Here is a 23,493-nt window from a genome sequence, read left to right as displayed (position 1 = left end):
CAGATGGCAAACTAGGAAGTAACAAGCAGGTTTTAATCAATTTTTCAAAAACATTTACAGAAAGCAAAGTAAAGATTGGGACATACACATGGAATTAAAATGTTGAACACATATTGAAATATCAAATAAACTTTCAAAACAAAATTACTTTCATGAAGGAGAAAATTGATATTCCATATTACGCTACTTTAAAAGGCACAACTTTTCAAGGGTTATTTACAGCAAGAACAATAGTGTAAAAAGTGGAAATTCATGTCAATACAGTGATTTCTAATTGATTTCCACCTCTCGAGTTTATTGGAGCATCCTATGGGAAATCACTGACAGCAGTGTCTGGATTTCCGTATTGCACATACGCGGATATCAAAATTTGCTGTCAGTTTCACAGAGTAATGATGGTAAATACTGACAGTTTCACTACCATCCAGACCATAAACTCCAGTCTAGTAGATCTGCTTTGCCCACTTACCTGTGGTGTTTACTGTTTTAGGGTCATATGTACCGATAAAAGCATCAAAGACTTGAAGCTGTATCAATTTAAAATGTAGGGGGGGAGTCTTAGATGTGCTTTTATTATTCACCATATAGACTTATTTCTTAAACTCTCCTTTCCACATACTTTCCAGGTGCTGCTGTATGACCCTCTTTTTGACTGGACCATGAATCCTTTAAAAGCACTTTACCTACAGCAGAGACCTGAAGAAGATGCAGACCTCCATTCCACACTGAATTCCACAATAGCTGGAGATGAGCCAGAGCGAGATGGAGATGCCACGTAAGAATCAACATTACTTTAAGATAACTATGCTAAGGCAACATTAATGATTCCAATGTGACTTAACTCACTGTTATACACTGCACTAAGAAACAATGGGCTGCTGGTTTGTGTCATTAATTTCCCATAAGATGGGCCGGATCTTAATTTTTGTGTCAGAGTCTCAACGTCAGGATAATGTGCGGGTTCTCAATTTGAAAGCTGATGATAAATGATTCATTGGTAAAATTACCCTCAGTGGAGGCAGCCTGAGCAAACCTGCCCGTAGCAGGTGTGAATATTACCTCACAGCTAATTGGGTATGTCTGAGAACATCAGCCTCCACTGCTTATGCAGCGTGACACACACTGCAATTTTTAAATGAAAGGCCAGTTAATGGCCAGAGTGTGCACTCATTCTCCAATTAAGAACTGCAGGTGGGCTTCTAACACTGGAGTGCCTGCACTTAAAAGCATCGAGAGCACCTCAAGATGAAGGTACTCTCTCAACACATTTAAAATTTTGATGGGGCAGGTACAATGTTAATATAGAACACTGGCACTCCCACCTCCTTGTCTGTCACTGGGAGACCACCTACTTTCACTGGTCTTAACAGGCCTCTTAATTGGCTACCTGTTGCTTGCAGGCAGTTGGCCATTGAATCTCCAATCCAGAAAATGCCAGCAAACCAGTGCATCTTTCTCCCAAAGCGATCTTTGTGCCCACTCCCATCGGCCTACAAAATTTAGCCTAATAAGTTTGCAAGTGTTGAGGTGTCAGAGAATGTGCTCAGCAGAGGCCAGAAGAAAAACAACAATGTTTGCGTTCAGCTCAGAAAACTTTTAGTATTCTAATTAATTCATTCTTGTATAACCTGTTGTAGGTAATATTCACACCTGCTACGGGCAGGTTTGCTCAGGCTGCCTCCACTGAGGGCAATTTTACCAATAAATCATTTATCATCAGCTTTCAAATTGAGAACCCGCACATTATCCTGACGTTGAGACTCTGACACAAAAATTAAGATCCGGCCTATCTTATGGGGAACATAATGAGGCTTTATTTTGGCATAAGACCATAAGACATAGGAGTGGAAGTAAGGCCATTCGGCCCATCGAGTCCACTCCACCATTCAATCATGGTTGATTTCAACTCCATTTACCCGCTCTCTCCCCATAGCCCTTAATTCCTCGAGAAATCAAGAATTTATCAATTTCTGTCTTAAAGACACTCAATGTCCCGGCCTCCACCGCCCTCTGTGGCAATGAATTCCACAGACCTACCACTCTCTGGCTGAAGAAATTTCTCCTCATCTCTGTTCTAAAGTGACTCCCTTTTATTCTAAGGCTGTGCCCCCGCGTCCTAGTCTCCCCTGCTAATGGAAACAACTTCCCTACGTCCATCCTATCCAAGCCATTCATTATCTTGTACGTTTCTATTAGATCTCCCCTCAACCTCCTAAACTCCAATGAATATAATCCCACGATCCTCAGACGTTCATCGTATGTTAGGCCTACCATTCCTGGGATCATCCGTGTGAATCTCCGCTGGACCCGCTCCAGTGCCAGTATGTCCTTCCTGAGGTATGGGGCCCAAAATTTCTCACAGTATTCTAAATGGGGCCTAACTAGTGCTTTATAAAGCCTCAGAAGTACATCCCTGCTTTTATATTCCAAGCCTCTTGAGATAAATGACAACATTACATTTGCTTTCTTAATTACGGACTCAACCTGCAAGTTTACCTTTAGAGAATCCTGGACTAGGACTCCCAAGTCCCTTTGCACTTTAGCATTATGAATTTTGTCACCGTTTAGAAAATAGTCCATGCCTCTATTCTTTTTTCCAAAGTGCAAGACCTCGCACTTGCCCACGTTGAATTTCATCAGCCACTTCTTGGACCATTCTCCTAAACTGTCTAAATCTTTCTGCAGCCTCCCCACCTCCTCAATACTACCTGCCTCTCCGCCTATCTTTGTATCATCGGCAAACTTGGCCAGAATGCCCCCAGTCCCGTCATCTAGATCGTTAATATATAAAGAGAACAGCTGTGGCCCCAACACAGAACCCTGCGGGACACCACTTGTCACCGGTTGCCATTCCGAAAAAGAACCTTTTATCCCAACTCTCTGCCTTCTGTCTGACAGCCAATCGTCAATCCATGTTAGTACCTTGCCTCGAATACCATGGGCCCTTATTTTACTCAGCAGTCTCCCGTGAGGCACCTTGTCAAAGGCCTTTTGGAAGTCAAGATAGATAACATCCATTGGCTCTCCTTGGTCTAACCTATTTGTTATCTCTTCAAAGAACTCTAACAGGTTTGTCAGGCACGACCTCCCCTTACTAAATCCATGCTGACTTGTCCTAATCCGACCCTGCACTTCCAAGAATTTAGAAATCTCATCCTTAACGATGGATTCTAGAATTTTGCCAACAACCGAGGTTAGGCTAATTGGCCTATAATTTTCCATCTTTTTTCTTGTTCCCTTCTTGAACAGGGGGGTTACAACAGCGATTTTCCAATCCTCTGGGACTTTCCCTGATTCCAGTGACTTTTGAAAGATCATAACTAACGCCTCCACTATTTCTTCAGCTATCTCCTTTAGAACTCTAGGATGTAGCCCATCTGGGCCCGGAGATTTATCAATTTTCAGACCTTTTAGTTTCTCTAGCACCTTCTCCTTTGTGATGGCAACCATATTCAACTCTGCCCCCTGACTTTCCTGAATTGTTGGGATATTACTCATGTCTTCTACTGTGAGGACTGACGCAAAGTACTTATTAAGTTCCTCAGCTATTTCCTTGTCTCCCATCACTAGATTACCAGCGTCATTTTGGAGCGGCCCAATGTCTACTTTTGCCTCCCGTTTGTTTTTAATGTATTTAAAGAAACTTTTACTATCATTCCTAATGTTACTGGCTAGCCTACCTTCATATTTGATCCTCTCCTTCCTTATTTCTCTCTTTGTTATCCTCTGTTTGTTTTTGTAGCCTTCCCAATCTTCTGACTTCCCACTACTCTTTGCCACATTATAGGCTCTCTCTTTTGCCTTGATGCATTCCCTGACTTCCTTTGTCAGCCATGGCTGCCTAATCCTCCCTCTGATAACCTTTCTTTTCTTTGGGATGAACCTCTGCACTGTGTCCTCAATTACTCCCAGAAACTCCTGCCATTGCTGTTCTACTGTCTTTCCCACTAGGCTCTGCTTCCAGTCGATTTTCGTCAGTTCCTCCCTCATGCGCCTGTAATTACCTTTATTTAACTGTAAAACCTTTACATCTGATTCTACCTTCTTTCTTTCAAATTGCAGACTGAATTCTACCATATTATGATCACTGCTTCCTAAGTGTTCCCTTACTTTAAGGTCTTTTATCAATTCTGGCTCATTACATAACACTAAGTCCAGAATAGCCTGTTCCCTCGTGGGCTCCATCACAAGCTGTTCCAAAAAGCCATCCTGTAAACATTCAATGAATTCCCTTTCTTTGGGTCCACTGGCAACATTATTTACCCAGTCCACCTGCATATTGAAGTCCCCCATGATCACTGTGACCTTGCCTTTCTGACATGCCCTTTCTATTTCGTGGTGCATTTTGTGCCCCTGGTCCTGACCACTGTCAGGAGGCCTGTACATAACTCCCATTATGGTTTTTTTGCCTTTGTGGTTCCTCAACTCTACCCACACAGACTCCACATTGTCTGACCCTATGTCGTTTAGTGCTATTGATTTAATTTCATTTCTAATTAACAAGGCAACCCCGCCCCCTCTACCCACCTCTCTGTCTTTTCGATAGGTTGTAAATCCCTGGATGTTTAACTGCCAGTCCTGAACCCCCTGCAACCACATCTCTGTGATGCCTACCACATCATACCTGCCAGTCACAATCTGGGCCACAAGCTCATCTACCTTGTTCCGTACACTGCGGGCATTTAAATATAGCACCTTTAATTCCCTATTGACTGTCCCTTTTTGTTTTCTTAGTGTGGTGGACCTTGGTTTACTGAGCCTTTCCATACGCTGTGTCATATTTTGTGAGATGGGGACTATCGTAACCTCTCCTGAGCTCTGTCTTTTCGTGATGTTTTGTAATCCTAAGCAGCTACGCTTCCCACTGATTCCTTCACCTCTTGGTTCCCTGACTTTCCCTTCCCCCCCAATCTCTAGTTTAAAGTCCTATTGACCACCCTATTTACTCTTTTCGCCAGAACACTGGTCCCAGCTCGGTTCAGGTGGAGACCATCCCAACGGTATAGGTCCCCCCTGTCCCAAAACTGATGCCAGTGTCCCATGAAAAGGAACCCCTCTTTCCCACACCACTCTTTCAGCCACGTGTTAACTTCCCTTATTCTTGCCTCCCTATGCCAATTTGCACGTGGCTCGGGCAGTAATCGGAGATTATGACCCTTGAGGACCTGTTTTTTAATTTGAATCCTAACTCTTTATAATCTCTAAACAGGTCCTCTTTCCTAGACTTGCCTAAGTTGTTGGTACCGACATGGACCACAACAACTGGATCCTCCCCCTCCCTCTCCAATATCCTTTCAAGCCGGTCAGAGATGTCCCACACCCTAGCACCGGGCAGGCAACATACCATGCGGGACCCTCTATCCTGCTCACAAAGGATACTATCTATCCCTCTGATAATAGAATCCCCTACAACTACAACTTGCCTATTTACTTCCTCCCCTTGAATGGCCTCTGAATGGCATCTGGTAACTGGTCATAAATGAACAAAAGAATAAAGATGGAATTTGCCTCTGGTACAGCCAAGAATTCACCTTTGTTCCTATTCTTTGCATAGATAATAATAATAAAATTGCAGCAGAGTGTTAAGTCATTCAGCCCAACTAGTTTATGCTCCTGCCCTATTTCACTTAGCTTCCTCTTAAAGGTATCTGTGCCATTCATCTCACATGTCACCTTAGGGAGTTTGAAAGGTGCTGGTTACAGAACAGTTTAGAACTTCCAAGAAATAATTACTTGCGTTGTGTCTCGTAAAGCCATCTATGGGCAGCACAGTGGTTAGCACTGCTGCCTCACAGCGCCAGCGACCCGGTTCATTTTCAGCCTTGGGTGACTGTGTGGAGTTTACACTTTCTCCCCATGTCTGCTTGGTTTCCTCCCACAGTCCAAAAGTCTTTAGGTTAGGTGGATTTGCCATAATCAATGCACAATGAAATGGGCCGGGGTAGAGTGCTCTTTCAGAGGATCGATGCAGACTCGATGGGCTGAATGGCCTCCTGCACTGAAGGGATTCTATGGATTAAGAAATGCACAAACTTCGAGTTGGGACTGCAGAACAAGTCAGAGACTTCCTCCTTTGTTTAGCATAAGCAGCAGAGGCTGATGTTCTCAGACATACCCAAGTCACTGTGAGGTTATAGTCACACCTGCTACGGGCAGGTTTGCTCAGGCTTCCTTCACTCCAACTTCCTCCCGGAGGGTAATTTTACCAATAAACCATTTATCATCAGGTTTCAACTTTACAAATCTTCTCCCAAACCAGCACAGCCTAAAGATGTGCAGGGTAGGTGGATTGGCCACACAAATTCTCCAGATAATATCATTTTCAATAATTGCGGAATTTTAACGGGTAAGTAAATAATAGAAAGGGCTTCTTTACAATATTTATATTGCAATTTCAAAGACAAATAATGATCTCCAGCTGAACATATAAATTAGTCAGATTCAGACTCCAATAAATGTATTTGCCTGATTGAAATGATTTTAGCTCAAATAAAGGGCAAAATTGAAACCGCAAAATTGATCAGTAAAAATGTGAGATATTACTCTTAAGTTGTGCTTAGGTCCTCGGTACTTTTCCACGGGCATCCTGTTTATCTCGACTATCCTAATGACCTCCTTACTAGCCGCAACCATTCATAAACCAAATCTCTCCTGCTTGTATCTTACAGTTTACAGGTCCTGCTCACCCATCAATCCTGTCCTCTCAGGCCTGCACTTAGTGCAGTGCATAACATGGGCCCTCAGTTCATCAATGCTTCAAATTTAATTTTATATTCTCATTGTGTTTAAATCCCTTCATGACTTCCCCAGCATATCATTGGTGCCTTCTCCAACTTTATAATGCTTTGGTCTCAGTGTTTCCCTGTTCTTTTTGCTCCAACACTGGTGGCAATGCCAACAGCAGTTTAACAGCCTTCTTAAAACCCATGTATTTGACTAAGGTTTCTGTGACCTCTCCTAATCACTTAATAAATGACAGATACACATGGACAGGAGGTTATTTGTCCCATCATGCCTGTGCCAATCCTTTGAAAGAGTGAATTTTTTCCATAGCCTGGCAAATGTTACGTTTTCATCCAGTTCCGTTGAATGTTACTGCTGTATCTGCTTCCACCACCTTTTACAGGTGTGCATTTCAGATCAAAGCAACTCCCTGCATAAACATATATTCCTCATGTTGCCTTTAGATTGTTTGCTAATTAAGTTAAATCTGTGTCTTATATTCACTGAGCCTAGGGCGGCACGTTGGTGCAGTGTTTAAGCACTGCTGCCTCAGGGTGCCGAGGTCCCAGGTTCGATCCCGGCCCCGGTCACTGTCCATGTGGAATTTGTACATTCTCCCCGTGTCTGCGTGGGTTTCACCCTCACAGCCTAAAGATGTGCAGGGTAGGTGGATTGGCCACACAAATTGCCCCTTAATTGGAATCTTTTTTTAAATGTTTGCTGAGCCTTCTGCCGGTTTCTCCTTATTTATTCCATCTAAACCCTTCGATGATTTGAACATCTCAATCAAAAATCCCCATGAAACTGCTCTCCTCTGAGGAGAACAGCCCAAATTGCTCTTACTTCTCCACAACCAGGCTTACATCCCTGAGACCATCCTAATAAATGAATGACCTCTCTTGAGATCTTGGCATTCCTCCTAAGGTATGGTAGCCAAATTAGCCACAACACTCTAGCTGGGCCTAAGAGGTATTTTATAAAAGGTTTAACATAATTTTCTTGCTTTAGTGCTTCCTCCTCTACTTATAAAGCCAAGGATCCCATGTGGTTTTTAATAAGCCTTCTCAACTTGTGCTGCCATCTTCAGAGGCCTGTGCAGGTATACCTCCAGCAGTCTCTATTCCCCTGCCTCCTTGAAAATTGCATAATTTAGATAATAGCCTTTCCTTCTATTAACCAAAATGAATCACTTCATACTGCTCTGCTTTATTTCATCTACCACGTGTCTGCCCATTTCACCAGTCTATTTCCTCCTGTATTATTTTTCTCACTGTTCACTGTGTTTCTGAATTCTGTGTCTTCTGCAAAGTTATGCCCTGTATACCCTAGTCTCGGACATTGATATATATCAAAAATACAGTGAGCCCATCACTGACTCCTAGGGACACACTTGCCTTCTTTGGTTCTCCATTACATTTTTAATCTCGTTTAAACTTATTGAAGTGCCTTGGGGCATCTTTCTATCTGAAAAGTCCTATGTAATTGCAAGTTGGTTATTGTATCATGCATTTATTATAAATACATGTTTACCTGCTATATTTTCTTTCAATAGTGATGTCAAGAGCATCAATAAAGTTGCAGAACGAGTACTTCTGAGGCTACAGGAGAAGCTGAAGGGGGTTGAGGAGGGTGCTGTCCTCAGTGTGGGTGGACAGGTGAATCTCCTTATACAGCAAGCCAGAGATCTAAAGAATCTCAGTCGACTATTTCCAGGCTGGCAACCTTGGGTATGATGGGGAAAAAAATGTACTGCAGGTTTTACAGTTCTTTGTTATAAACTACCAATGTTTTGGCTGTACAATATGGATGTGTATTTTTTATTGTACTCTTGAATCCAAATCCTGTACCTCAATTTTAGATATCAGTCAAATGCTGCAAAATAGTTTTTCTATTGTTGATTCATCTCTAATGGGTAAAAGTTTAATAGTGGTGACATGAAAACAACATTGTATTGTCCTCTAATACCCAATGTAGGGATTATACCCTAATATTCATATAACAGATAAAAAGATGCAAGAACTTTCTCAGTTAGGTTATTAGAAAAAATTCACACTAATTGACAATTCTGTGCCTTTGTTTCTATGATAGATTTCAAATCAAAATTAACATTATTTTAAAAACTTGCTGAATTCCTGTATTTCATAGTTACGGATTTTAGACTATATTTCATGCTGTTAACAGAAAGCCACACTTTAATGTGGATCAGGAAATTGGGCTTTACAGATATAATCCATCATCTCTGGCCTGAGCATAGTTCCCCGTAAAAATTGTGGGATCAGTGAATTTGCAATAGTGGGATCTGTCATCTCCTAACTTGCCTTCAGTTACAATGGAGGAGGAGCTATCCAATAATTCTGAAATGTTTGAATTTCTAGAAGCATCTCATGCATGTGCAAATTAGTCACTCATCTTAAACAAGATGTTTTTGCAAGATTAATGTCTGCTACGGTTATTTTGTATTTGCTCTATATTGTACTACTCAGATATCAAGACATTCATTTTGCACAGTTAACAAATTTCTTTCCTGGGCTGTGGATTTTGCTGGCAAAGCCAACGGAATCCACAACGGAATTGCCCATTCCTAATTGCCTTTGAGAAAGAAACATTTAAAGAAAAGATTTAATTCCATGATACTGTTTTTGATACTAAATTGAACTTGAATCTAGTGTATATTGCAGATTTAATTATTTGTACGCTTCCTGCAAGTTGTAAATTGACAGTATAATTTTAACTGTAAATGTCTAATCGTCCTGTCTGAGTTTTCCCTTGCGCATTATGAGGCACCTTATCTATTCTTGGAAAAATATACTCTGTTTACCTATTCTATGCAATGTGCATTTTAACATTTAGGATCAGCAGCCATTTTACTATTAAGGTGACATGCTCCATACATATTTTTAGACAAAAACTTAAATAAAAACATTTGCATCAACATTTCTGAAGTAAGTATCCGTTATTTTTATTTGGTTTCATTTTTTACTGTATAAAATGATTCATCTTCACAACAGGGTAATTTACCACCAGTGAGAACATTCATAAAATCAGATTCCACGCAAGATTATTTAAGTCTGCTAATCTATGATTACTTCCCATCGATTATGTCTTCTATTTCTTTAATATTTTATTGGAAATTGAATGACATCTAAGCTTCTGCTAGCTTGTTGTAACCCATTGTTGTATGTTGGAGGCAATTGCGTATGGTGATGGGTGCGGAAAAATGTCTCCTGCCTCCCTCTAGTGACTTTTCCGGTCAAGTACTTTGCCAGTGTACAAAGGGGCTTCTGGAATAAAAAGTTTTATTAAAATATTTTATTTGGAATTGTATAAAATGCAACCAAAATATTAAGTCTCAGGTAATGTTAATTTTGATTTTTCCCTTGATAAGTGTGATTAATCTGTAACCAGCATACGAATTGGATTCAGAATTAGTTGACATGTATAAAGGGAAAATAGGCACTTTGAAAAATAAAGGATCTGGGGAAAGGTATTCTAAAACGGTTTTAAAAGAACTAAAGCAAAATAGTGCATATAGTGGAAATCTGAAATAAAAATAGTCAATGCTAGAAATATCCAGCAGGTATGATAACATCAAGCAGGCAACAACATGATCCATAAGGAGCAAAGTCCAGGATAATAACTGAGATGTAGTTCTCAGGATAAAGACATCTCCACTGGCGCACAAAGAAAGCCAAAATAAAGGATGAGGCAGGATGCGGGGTGGGGTTTAGAATCGACCAGCCCAGCCACCTTCAACCCATCATAACCAGCATCTGGAAAAGGGCAACACAGGACTGTGGTTGGAAGGCCGCACCAACCCCAGGCCTTGGAGAGAGGATTAGATGTGTTCCATCAAATTTAATTTGCCCAGACTCAAGATTGAGATTTCTGAAACATGGCACCCAGTTCTCAAACTCAATTGGTAATTTCTCTACCTCCTCACCTTGGGGATCGAACTCAGCAGCACTCCTCTCCTGTTCCCTCTCTTTCTATCCCGACTCTATCAGGATGGACAACAGGCCATGCAGCAGGAACTCGACTATACGAAGGCGGCCTCCCACCAGGGACAGTGCTCTCTCTATTGCAAGATCTCCTTGTGTGTGCTATGCCTCCATAAAAACACCATGTAGCTCTAGAAACTGGGTCTTGGCGACCTGTATCTCAGAGCCGGAACTTACAGCCAGAACAGCATCTTAGTTGGCCGCCATCACCTGTTAATGCACACCACACCGTCAGGGCGGGAGCGCACTCAAAAACAACTGTGCCACTAAAAGCAGGGTCCCACCCTGACACCTTCCAGCCACCTCACACAAGCGGGGATTTAAGCATACTAACCCAGCTCTATCATGCAGAAACACCAGCCACCAATTCTTGGAACATGTGTAACCAAGAAAAGACAAAAACAAAATGTGCACAAGGATGAAAAGACTTTAAAAGATGAGCAGTGCTGGAGCTCGCAAAAATGCAGCTGTTCCGGGGCTCACATAACGGGACCTTTCCCCCCCCCCCCCCCCCCCCCCCCCCCCCCCCCACCCCTTTTAGCGGGCACAGGATAAAGATGGGGATTTCCCATTTAAGATGAAAAGAGGAGGACTTTCTTTTGAGGAACATCAACGTTTGGAATTCTCTTCCACAGAGAGCAGGGAGGTTGGGTCATGGAATATATGCAAGGTTGAGTTCAACAGAATTTTGATTGATAAGAGAGTCCAGAATTATGTGGGGTTCGGATGGGGCAGGCAAGAGATGGAGTTATGGCCACAATCAGATCAGCCATGATCTTACTGAATGGGGGAGTAGGTTCGCTGGACCAAACAGCCTATTCTAAGAACAAAGAAAAGTACAGCACAGGAACAGGCCCTTCGGCCCTTCAAGCCTGCCCGACCATGCTGCCCGTCTAATCTAAAATCTTCCACACTTCCGGGGTCCATATCCCTTTATTCCCATCCTTTTCATGTATTTGTCAAGATGCTCCTTAAACGTCACTATCGTCCCTGCTTCCACCACCTCCTCCGGCAGCGAGTTCCAGGCACCCACTACCCTCTGTGTGAAAAACTTGCCCCGTACATCTCCTCTGATCCTTGCCCCTCGCACCTTAAACCTATGCCCCCTAGTAATTGACCCCCTAGCACTAAGTGAGTCCCAGTCAATATTCCTCTGGTATATTATGATCTTACATGCTCCACTTGAGTTTTCTTTCCACTGATCTTCCTCTCCATTAATTGTCTGACTGGATTTTCAATTTGTAAGATTGGTGTTGATTTTAATCCTCACTGTCTCCAGTATTGAAGCTCCTTGTTTCCGAGAGTAACTAATGCAGGGGATTTGGCTCATTGTTGTCAACAATCAGAACTAGAGGGAAATCCTCTCTCAAACACGTGGGACTGCGTGGCTTGTGACGTAGAGGCGGCCAACGCAAAGACAACAACGAGTGATTTCTAACTGCATTATTATGTGGGGCATGAAGAAAAGTTTGGTCATGGGTTCCTGGAATTTGAGTTCAAACCAGACAGTGAGAGTTGGCCAGAATGTCCAGAGCTCATGGTGTGGTTGTGAATCCGGAGCCTGGGGAGGTTAAGAGGTGGTGGAGGGAAGGCCATGCCCAGGACCTCACACTGCTGATGCTGAATGTCTCTGAGTCAATGTGCAGTAGCAACACCAGCAGTAGCCCTCCTGTACAGCACCCTGACTGTAAAATAAATACAGACCTCCCAGGTGTTTCGGGGTCTTTGAAAGTCAAGGTTCCTGGAATCCTGGGCGGCGCAGTGGCACTGTTGTCTCAGCGCCAGGGATCCAGGTTTAATTCCAGCCTTGGGTGACTGTCTATATGGAGTTTGTACTTTTTCCCCATGTCTGTGGGTTTCTTCCAGGTGCACCAGTTTCCTCCCACAGTCCAAAGATCAGGTGTGTGGCCATGCTAGATTGCCCCGTATGTTAAGTTAAGTGGTTATTGAGATAGTGCTGGGAAATGGGCTTGAGTGGACTCGACACTTGCTGCATTTGCTACTGAATATTAATTCCTTGGCTGTGATGGCCTGAGGATGTGAAACAAATGACACTGTTTGTACTCCCTGCTGGCAGCTTAACATGGTATTTATAACACAGAAACAGGCCATTTGGCCCATCCTATCTATGTTGGTGCTTACGTTCCACACAAACCTCCTCCAACCCTTCTTGATCATGCAATCAGGGTAACTTTCAGCTTATTTCTCCCTCGTGTGTTTATCAACCTCCTTAAATGTATTTATACTAGAATCATAGATGGTTACAGTGCAGAAGGAGGCCTTTTAGCCCATTGCCTTTGTGTCAGTTCGCTGCAACAGCAACTCAGCTAGTCCCTCTCCTCCATCTTAACCTGCAACCCAGTAAAATCTTTTTTCTTAAGATAATTATCCAGTTCCCGTTTGAAAGCTGTAATTGAATTTGTCTCCATCACATGCTCAGGCAATAGGTCCAGATCCAAACCACTTGTTGTATAATAAAGATTTCCCATCGCCTCTGGTTCTTTTGTTAATAGCATTAGGATTCTCAGTCTTCTGCTGATGGGAGCAGTTTCTCACCATTTACACTCTCCAGGTCCCTCATGATTTTGATTGCATCTAACAAATCTCCCCATAATCTTCCCTTCTCCAAGGACCACAGCCCCAGCTCCACCTTTCTATCTCTCATCCTCAAAACAATTCTCATTAATCTTTTCTGCACCCTTTCTAAAACTTTCACGCCCTTCGCGTTGAGGCTGAACCAGTGTTTTATGAAGGTTCATAACTTGCTTGCTTTTGCATTCTGTGCCCCAATATTATATATATAGCTCAGGATTCCGTACAGTTTATTAACTACTTCCTCAACCTCCCCTGCCACCTTCAATTATTTATTCCCATGTATATCCAGATCCCTCTGCTCCAAATTTCCTCAAGGATTGTACCCTATATTTTATGTCACCTCTCCTCTCTGACCAAAAGGTATCACTTCTCTAAATTAAATTTTGTCTGTCCATTCCACCAGCCTGCCTGTGTCCACTTGAATTCTATCACTATCGAAGAAAGAACAAAGAACAATACAGAACAGGAACAGGCCTTTCGGTCCTCCAAGCCTGCGCCAACTATGGTACCTGCCTAAACTAAAACCGTCTGCACTTAAGGTGTCCATATCCTTCCATTCCCATCCTGTTCATATATTTGTCGAGATGTCCCTTAAATGCCGCTATCGTACCTGCTCCTACCACCTCCCCGGGCAGTATGTTCCATATATTTACCACCCTCTGTGTAAAAAAACTTGCCTCGTACATCTGTTCTAAACTTTTCCCCACGCACTTTAAACCTATGTCCCCTAGTGCTTGACTCCTCTACCCTAGGAAAGAGTATCTCACTATCCACTCTGTCCATGCCACTCAACCTTGTAGACCTCTATCAGCTCGCCTCTCAACCTCCGTCATTCCAGTGGGAACAGAATGAGTTCATCTAACCTCTCCTCATAACTAATGCCCTCCATACCAGGCAACATCCTAGTAAGCTGCTTCTGTACCCTCTCCAAAGCATCCACATCCTTCTGGTAATGTGGCGACCAGAATTGTACACAATATTCCAAATGAGGCCCAACTAAGGTCCTGTACACCTGCAAAATGACTTGCCAATTTTTCCAATCAATGCCCCGACTGATGAAGGCCAGCATGCCGTATTCCTTCTTGACCACCTTATCCACATGCGTTGCCACTTTCAGTGATCGGTGAACATGCACGCCCAGATCTCTCTGCCTGCCAGTAATCGCAAGAGTTCTACCATTTATTGTATAATTCCTAAATGCAATGGACTTTCCAAAGTGCATTACCTCACACTTGTCCAGATTAAACTCCATCTGCCATTTCTCCACCCAAGACTCCAACCAGTTTATATCCTGTTGTATCCTCTGACAATCCTCTTCACCATCCCCAACTCCACCAATTTTTGTGTCTCTGCGAACTTACTAATCAGACCAGCTACATTTTCTTCCAAATCATTTATATACAACACGAATAACAAAGGCCCCAGAACGCCGCTAGTCACAGCCTTCCATTCAGAAAAGCCCTTCTACTGCTACCCTCTGTCTTCTGTGCCCTAGCCAGTTCTGTTTCCAATTTGCCAGCTCTCCTCTAATCCCAAGTGAGTTCACCTTTTGTACCAGTCTACCATGAGGTACCTTGTCAAAGGCTTTACTGAAGTCCATGTATACAACATCTTCTGCCTTTCCCTCATCTATCCTCTTTGTCACTTCCTCAAAAAACTTAATCAAATTAGTGAGGCACGATCTGCCCTTCACAAAACCATGCTGTCTATCACTAATGAGTCCATTTATTTCCAAACGTGAGTAAATTCTATCTCTAAGAATCTTTTCCAATAGTTTCCCTACCACCTCCGTGTACCCGAACAGTATGTGGCGACTAGGGGCTTTTCACAGTAACTTCATTGCAGTGTTAATGTAGGTCTACTTGTGACAATAAAGGTTATTATTATATAATAATATATATAAGACAAAGGAGAGTACTTGCAGGCAAGGAGATGGGTTGAAGTGTGTATACTTTAATGCAAGAAGCATCAGGAATAAGGTGGGTGAACTTAAGGCATGGATCGGTACTTGGGACTACAATGTGGTGGCCATCACGGAAACTTGGATAGAAGAGGGGCAGAAATGGTTGTTGGAGGTCCCTGGTTATAGATGTTTCAACAAGATTAGGGAGGATGGTAAAAGAGGTGGGGGGGGGGGGGGGGGGGGGGGGGGGGGGGGGGGGAGGGGTGGCATTGTTAATTAGAGATAGTATAACAGCTGCAGAAAGGCAGTTCGAGGAGGATCTGCCTACTGAGGTAATATGGGTTGAAGTCAGAAATAGGAAAGGAGCAGTCACCTTGTTGGGAGTTTTCTATAGGCCCCCCAATAGCAGCAGAGATGTAGAGGAACAGATTGGGAAACAGATTTTGGAAGAAGTCACAGGGTAGTAGTCATGGGTGACTTCAACTTCCCAAACATTGAGTGGAAACTCTTTAGATCAAATAGTTTGGATGAGGTAGTGTTTGTGCAGTGTGTCCAGGAAGCTTTTCTAACACAGTATGTAGATTGTCCGACCAGAGGGGAGGCCATATTGGATTTAGTACTTGGTAATGAACCAGGGCAGGTGATAGATTTGTTAGTGGGGGAGCATTTTGGAGGTAGTGACCACAATTCTGTGACTTTCACTTTAGTTATGGAGAGGGATAGGTGCGTGCAACAGGGCAAGGTTTACAATTGGGGGAAGGGTAAATACAATGCTGTCAGACAAGAATTGAAGTGCAGAAGTTGGTAACATAGGCTGTCAGGGAAGGACACAAGTGATATGTGGAACTTGTTCAAGGAACAGGTACTGCGTGTCTTTGATATGTACGTCCCTGTCAGGCAGGGAAGAGATGGTCGAGTGAGGGAACCATGGTTGACAAGAGAGGTTGAATGTCTTGTTAAGAGGAAGAAGGAGACTTATGTAAGGCTGAAGAAACAAGGTTCAGACAGGGCGCTGGAGGGATACAAGATAGCCAGGAGGGAACTGAAGAAAGGGATTAGGAGAGCTAAGAGAGGGCATGAAAAATCTTTGGCAGGTAGGATCAAGGAAAACCCCAAGGCCTTTTACACATATGTGAGTAATATGAGAATGACTAGAGCGAGGGTAGGTCCGATCAAGGAGAGTAGAGGGAGATTGTGTATTGAGTCTGAAGAGATAGGAGAGGTCTTGAACAAGTATTTTTCTTCAGTATTTACAAATGGGAGGGGCCATATTGTTGGAGAGGACAGTGTGAAACAGACTGATAAGCTCGAGGAGATACTTGTCAGGAAGGAAGATGTGTTGGGCATTTTGAAAAACTTGAGGATAGACAAGTCCCCCGGGCCTGACGGTATATATCCAAGGATTCTATGGGAAGCAAGAAATGAAATTGCAGAGCCGTTGGCAATGATCTTTCGTCCTCGCTGTCAACAGGGGTGGTACCAGAGGATTGGAGAGTGGCGAATGTCGTGCCCCGTTCAAAAAAGGGAATAGGGATAACCCTGGGAATTACAGGCCAGTTAGTCTTACTTTGGTGGTAGGCAAAGTAATGGAAAGGGTACTGAGGGATAGGATTTCTGAGCATCTGGAAATACACTGCTTGATTAGGGATAGTCAGCACGGATTTGTGAGGGGTAGGTCTTGCCTTACAAGTCTTATTGACTTCTTTGAGGAGGTGACCAAGCATGTGGATGAAGGTAAAGCAGTGGATGTAGTGTACATGGATTTTAGTAAGGCACTTGATAAGGTTCCCCATTGTAGGCTTGTGCAGAAAGTAAGGAAGCATGGGATAGTGGGAAATTTGGCCAGTTGGATAACAAACTGGCTAACCGATAGAAGACAGAGAGTGGTGGTGGATGGCAAATATTCAGCCTGGAGCCCAGTTATCAGTGGCGTACCGCAGGGATCAGTTCTGGGTCCTCTGCTGTTTGTGATTTTCATTAACGACTTGGATGAGGGAGTTGAAGGTTGGGTCAGTAAATGTGCAGATGATACGAAGATTGGTGGAGTTGTGGATAGTGAGGAGGGCTGTTGTCGGCTTCAAAGAGACATAGATAGGATGCAGAGCTGGGCTGAGAAGTGGCAGATGGAGTTTAACCCTGACAAGTGTGAGGTTGTCCATTTTGGAAGGACAAATATGAATGCGGAATACAGGGTTAATGGTAGGGTTCTTGGCAATGTGGAGGAGCAGAGAGATCTTGGGGTCTATGTTCATAGATCTTTGAAAGTTGCCACTCAAGTGGATAGAGCTGTGAAGAAGGCCTATGGTGTACTAGCGTTCATTAGTAGAGGGATTGAATTTAAGAGCCGTGAGGTGATGATGCAGCTGTACAAAACCTTGGTCAGGCCACATTTGGAGTACTGTGTGCAGTTCTGGTCGCCTCATTTTAAGAAGGATGTGGAAGCTTTGGAAAAGGTGCAAAGGAGATTTACCAGGATGTTGCCTGGAATGGAGAGTAGGTCATACGAGGAAAGGTTGAGGGTGCTAGGCCTTTTCTCAGAATGGAGAAGGATGAGGGGCGACTTGATAGAGGTTTATAAGATGATCAGGGGAATAGATAGAGTAGACAGTCAGAGACTTTTTCCCCGGGTGGAACACACCATTACAAGGGGACATAAATTTAAGATAAATGGTGGAAGATATAGAGGGGATGTCAGAGGTAGATTCTTTACCCAGAGAGTAGTGGGGACATGGAATGCACTGCCTGTGGAAGTAGTTGAGTCGGAAACGTTAGGGACCTTCAAGCGGCTATTGAATAGGTACATGGATTAGGGTAGAATAATGGAGTGTAGATTAACTTCTTCTTAAGGGCAGCACGGTAGCATTGTGGATGGCACAATTGCTTCACAGCTCCAGGGTCCCAAGTTCGATTTCGACTTGGGTCACTGTGTGGAGTCTGCACATCCTCCCCGTGTGTGCGTGGGTTTCCTCTGGGTGCTCCGGTTTCCTCCCACAGTCCAAAGATGTGCAGGTTGGGTGGATTGGCCATGAAAAATTGTCCTTAGTGTCCAAAATTCTATGATTAACCTAGGACAAAAGTTCGGCACAACATCGTGGGCCGAAGGGCCTGTTCTGTGCTGTATTTCTCTATCTCTATCTATCTCTAATGTCCCTGATACTGCCCAAAGGATCTGAAATATATAGCAACAGGTCATCCGCATACAGTGATACACTGTGCTCGACACCCTAAGCGCCATTGCCAGTGACTCGAAAGCCAAGGCAAAAAGAAATGGAGAGAGCGGGCACCCCTGTCTCATCCCCTGAGGCAGCCCAAAATATCCCAAACTCACTTGCAACTGTCACCTTGTACAGCAACTGGACCCAGTCCACAAACCCCTATCCAAACCCAAACTGCCCCAACACCTCCTGCAGATACTCCCACTCCACCTGGTCAAACACCTTTCTTGCATCCATTGCCACAACCACCTCCACCTCTAGCCCTCTGGCAGCATCATGATTACATTAAGCAGCCTCCTCACGTTCGCCATCAACTGTCTTCCCTTCACGAAAACCATTTGATCCTCAATTCACAAGGCCAACAGCTTGGGGTCTACATTCAGTAATGCTATTAGGCGGCACTATCCACACTGCACCAGATCCTTAACCTTTTTTAATATCAGGGAGATGGAACCCTGCGACAATGTAGGGGGGAATGTTCCTTCCTCTCTCTCGATTCATTATATGCTGTCACCAGCAGTGGCCCCAGGTCCTCGCCAAACCTTTTACAAACCCCCACTGGGAACCCGTCCGGACCTAGGGCCTACCCTGTCTGCATTTCCCCCATACTGTCCCATTACCTCCCTCAACCCAATTGGGGTCCCAGTCCCTGAACCTGTTCATCCTCTATCTTGGGAAACTCCAACCCATCCAAAAACTGTTGCATTCCCCAACACCCCCCACTCCCAGCCGGGGGCTCCGACTTTTATGGCCTTCTGTAGAATGCCACAAACACTCCATTCATCCCCTCTGTGTCCATCGCCACCTTACCCTTATCATCCCTTACTCTGCTAATCTCCCTCGCCGCTTCTTGCTTCCTCAATTGATGGGCCAACATCCTACTCGCCTTCTCCCGAGCTCACACACTGGCCCTCTGTAATTGCCCCACCGCCTTCCCCATGGATACTAGCCCAAACTCCATTCAGAGCTTCTGCCTCTCCTTCAACAACCCTGCCTCGCTCGGGGGCCTCCGACTGCCTCCTGTCTGTAGCGCTAACAATTATACTCAAAGCCGAGAGACTAGTACAATAGAGGCTTTATTGTTGTACGATGTTGTCCCTCCATCTGCAACAGTAGACTGAGGGTCTGAGTGGCTCTCATACATTTATACACAAGCTCCCTGTGGGCGGAGCTAGCCGGCAGGGGCTTACCGGAGGAACCTGTATTACAGGTACAGGCATACATCCCCCTACAGCAAGTACGCATAACTACAGTGGTTATCACCACACTGTCCACACTCAATATCTCTTGTCCCAGCCCTGCCATCCCTACCCGCTCTCCCTTCTCCCTGCACGCCCAAATTGAGATAAGCTCTCCCCTAACCACTGCCTTGAGCATCTTCTGCAGCGTGACCGCCGTCACCTCCCCTGCGTCGATTAGCCACACGTACCCCCGAATGGCAGCCTGCTTGCATACCTTCTCATCTGCCACCAACCCACATCCAGCCTCCACTGCGGGCACTGGGCACTCCCCCACCCCGGGCCACACGCAAATCCATCCAGTGTGGCGCCTGATCAGAGATCACAATTGCCTCCCGAGTTGACCGCCCCTGCCATCAACGTCTTGTCAACACGAAAAAGATCAATCCAGGAATGCATATGGGAGAAGTATGAGAATTCCTTCACCAAGTGCTCCCAAACCTCCACGGGTTTGCCTCTCGTTCCCCCCACCACCCCACAACTGGTCATAAATCCCTTCAGCTCCTTCGCTGCTGCCGACACAGCACCTTCACCGACTTAGGACTCGACCAGTCCAAGCTCGGTTCTAAAACCGGATTTAAATTCCCCCCCCTCCATAATCAACCAGTGTGAGTCCAAGTCAGGGATCTTCCCAAGCACGCTTGGGGTAGGGAAAAGACCAAAAACATCTGCCTTGAGCGGAAGCCACTAAATGTATGTCAGCTCACTCCATGGCCACCACCGTAACTCCCTAAACACATAGTTGGCGGTAAAACACAGACTCCATGACTTCAGAAAGTTTTCTTTTTCTTTTCAAGTCCTTTACTAAATTTTTGTGTTCACCAGGAGAAGCAATGTTGGAATGGAATGCTCATATCAGACCTCCTGTCCTTTTATTGCCCCAAAACATACTTTGTTCATAATATTTGTAAAAATACAGTTCAAATATGACCTCCAATAAAGTACTAGACAGATCAAATCAGTTTCTTTCAATTAAACATGTGCCTGAGGTGCCTTACTATACTTACAATTAGAGTTTATATTTACAATATACGTTTATGTAAAACATTATCCAGCCTGAAGAGTTTTGCACAGTTTGCAGCCCATCGGTATACTATGGCAAAAGAGCCTTAGACAGTATACTTTCACTATTGAAAGTGAAGAGCAACACTCTTTTGTCTATGCATTGGAAGACCAGCATGTCTCAGGCAGACAAAACAGCATCTTACGCCGAGTTGGTGTTTATTATGGTGTGCATCCCCATAGAGCAATGAGAACTGTGTTCGGGAGCTGCCCAGGATGAATCTCGACAAAAACCATGGAACCTCTTTCCAGACCTTCTGTGGATATCAGGTACTCAGGTCAGCTGTAACACTGCTAAAATGTTGAATAAAGCTCTCTTCACTCCAACCTAACAGTGTGACTCCATCTCAACTAAGAAGAGCACTTTGTAGTCATGTGTGTGACATTTCCATTTCCTACACTCATCAGCCCATGAGTCATGATGAGTTGATTCTACGGCTGACTGAGTTAAGACCGCCCAAACTGGATCCATATAGGATAATCACAGCTAACAGAAAGTTCACTGAAAATTCAAAACCAGGAAACCGTCTAACCTGTAGTCCTGTTCAGGCCCAGAATTAAATCCTAATTTTGCCATGCTTTTGTCGGGCAATTCTATTGCAGCTCTGTTTGTTTAATTTAGGCAGTCTGTATTGGTGGTACAGATGTAAGTTTGGGCGCTTCACACAAGGGGCTGGTTTAGCTCACAAGGCTAAATCGCTGACTTTTAAAGCAGACCAAGCAGGCCAGCGTCACGGTTCAATTCCTGTACCAGCCTCCCGGACAGGTGCCGGAATGTGGCGACTAGGGGCTTTTCACATTAACTTCATTGAAGCCTACTTGTGACAAGCTATTTTCATTTTCACAAGGGGATCTGATAAATATTTATTACATTTTGAGTGATACCAGCTGGAAATATCAAGAAGTATCATTTACACTATGGTAGTGACAAGACATTTGGCCTGACACTGTCAGAATACCACACATATAGTTGGCTGTGCCTTATTAGTTAACAAGATGTGATCAGATCTCACCTTGAGTTCTACATCTACTTCTGGCTGCCAAAATGCAAATAAGAAATTCAAAGAGCTGGATGCAATGCAATGCAGAGCCACCACGCTGACCCCAGTATTAGAATTGTGCATTAGAGGGAAAGCCTGGTGAAACATCTGGTCACCTGTTAATTAAACTCTCATCTGTATTTTTGTAATGTCCCTACTCAATTATTCATAGAATCATTACATTGCAGAAGGAGGCCATTCAGCCTATCGAGTCTGCACCGGCCCTTTGAAAGAGCACCATACATAGGCCCCCCACCCATAAGCCAGTACCCAATCCTATCCCCATAACCCAGTACCCAACCTAACCTTTTTGGACACTATGGGGCAATTTAGCAGGGCCAATTCACCTAACCTGCACGTCTTTGGGCTGTGGGAGGAAATCCATGCAGACACGGGGAGAATGTGCAGACTCCACGCAATCACCCAAGGTCAGAATTGAACCCGGGTCCATGGTGATGTGATGCAGCAGTGCTAACCACTGTGCTGCCCAAAATAAGGGCACACTCAGATTTGAACCAGGGACCTCTTGATCTGTAGTCAAATAATCGACCACTGAGCTATCCCCCCAAACTGCAATCCCATGCTCTTCCTGTCAACTTCCCATTTCCCACACACCAGCTCATCAATATTTTTGTTGCCCATCCTAATCTGCTCCAAGGGCACCGGCCTGTGACCAACATTGTCCCCAGGTTCCCCAATGCCTCAAATTGTATATTCCCATCTTTTACTTTTATTCTATTATTGGTGACTGTATTTTTAGCCACCTAGGAGCCATACTTTGCATACCCGTTTTCACTTTTAACTGCCTCCTTAAAACGTATTTCTTTGGTCACCATCCTTAATATTTCCCTTTCAGCTCAGTGTCCATTTTCTTTCCTTACATCAAATGCTTTGGGATATTTCTTCTAATGTTAAAAGTACAGTATAAGTCAGTGATGAGCAACCTAGGATAGTGATGGGCCACATGAGTGGCCCTTCAACAAGCTATAGAAAATGCCTAATCATTTTGGATTGGATTGGATTTTGATTGGATTTGTTTTATTGTCACATGTACCGATGTACAGTGAAAAGTATTGTTCTGCGTACGTGCCAGGCAGATCGTTTCATACATGAAAAAAAAACATAAGACATACCAACATAGGATTTATATATTTATATAAATTATATTATTTATATCATTTTATATTATTTATATCATTTATATATTAATATAACTATCATCAACTTCAAATCAGATATATATTTACACTTTGGACACAGAGCGAGCACACGAATCTTACAGTCAGTGCTGTGTTCGATCAGCGCGCACCTCACTTCGCTAGCTCTTGCTTTATGTGCGTATTATTTCAGTCATAATGGTAGGAAAAAAAATTACACTAATGTAAATCAGCGGAATGTGGCAACCCTGTGGGCAGGCAACGGTCAACAAAATGTATGTGGGCCACACTCAGAACCCAGATAGGCCGCATGTGAATCCTAGGCTGCAGGTGTTATGATACTAGACCAGACCCCAACATTTATTAGGATACCGGCCATGAACAGCAAATAATTGTTTAAAATTTGTAAAACTGTGAGGAAAGGATACTTCATCGCAGGAATGATGACTCTGACCAATAGGTATCTTTTATATGAAAACAAACTTGAATTTAAACACAAAATTAATCAGATTAACAGCAAAGAAATAGCTTTACAACAGTAAATTAAATAATTAATGGCAAT

General features: G+C 43.8%; 1 protein-coding gene across 2 annotated transcripts in view; it reads left to right on the top strand.

The window, feature by feature from the left end:
• Positions 1-9,657, top strand: part of atm (ATM serine/threonine kinase) — a 215,734-nt gene extending 206,077 nt beyond the window's left edge. For both annotated transcript variants that reach the window (XM_038818310.1, XM_038818311.1), the window contains exons 62-63: positions 627-775; positions 8,276-9,657. In XM_038818310.1, the coding sequence (XP_038674238.1) occupies positions 627-775; positions 8,276-8,456 (330 nt within the window). In that variant the 3' untranslated portion in view covers positions 8,457-9,657. The remainder of the gene's footprint in view (positions 1-626; positions 776-8,275) is intronic.
• The last annotated feature ends 13,836 nt before the right edge of the window (positions 9,658-23,493 follow it).

This window comes from Scyliorhinus canicula, chromosome 14 (genome assembly GCF_902713615.1).
Source record: "Scyliorhinus canicula chromosome 14, sScyCan1.1, whole genome shotgun sequence".
Taxonomy (NCBI): domain Eukaryota; kingdom Metazoa; phylum Chordata; class Chondrichthyes; order Carcharhiniformes; family Scyliorhinidae; genus Scyliorhinus; species Scyliorhinus canicula.
The sequence above is the reverse complement of the archived record's forward strand: the minus strand, read 5'-3'. Positions and strand labels throughout refer to the sequence as shown.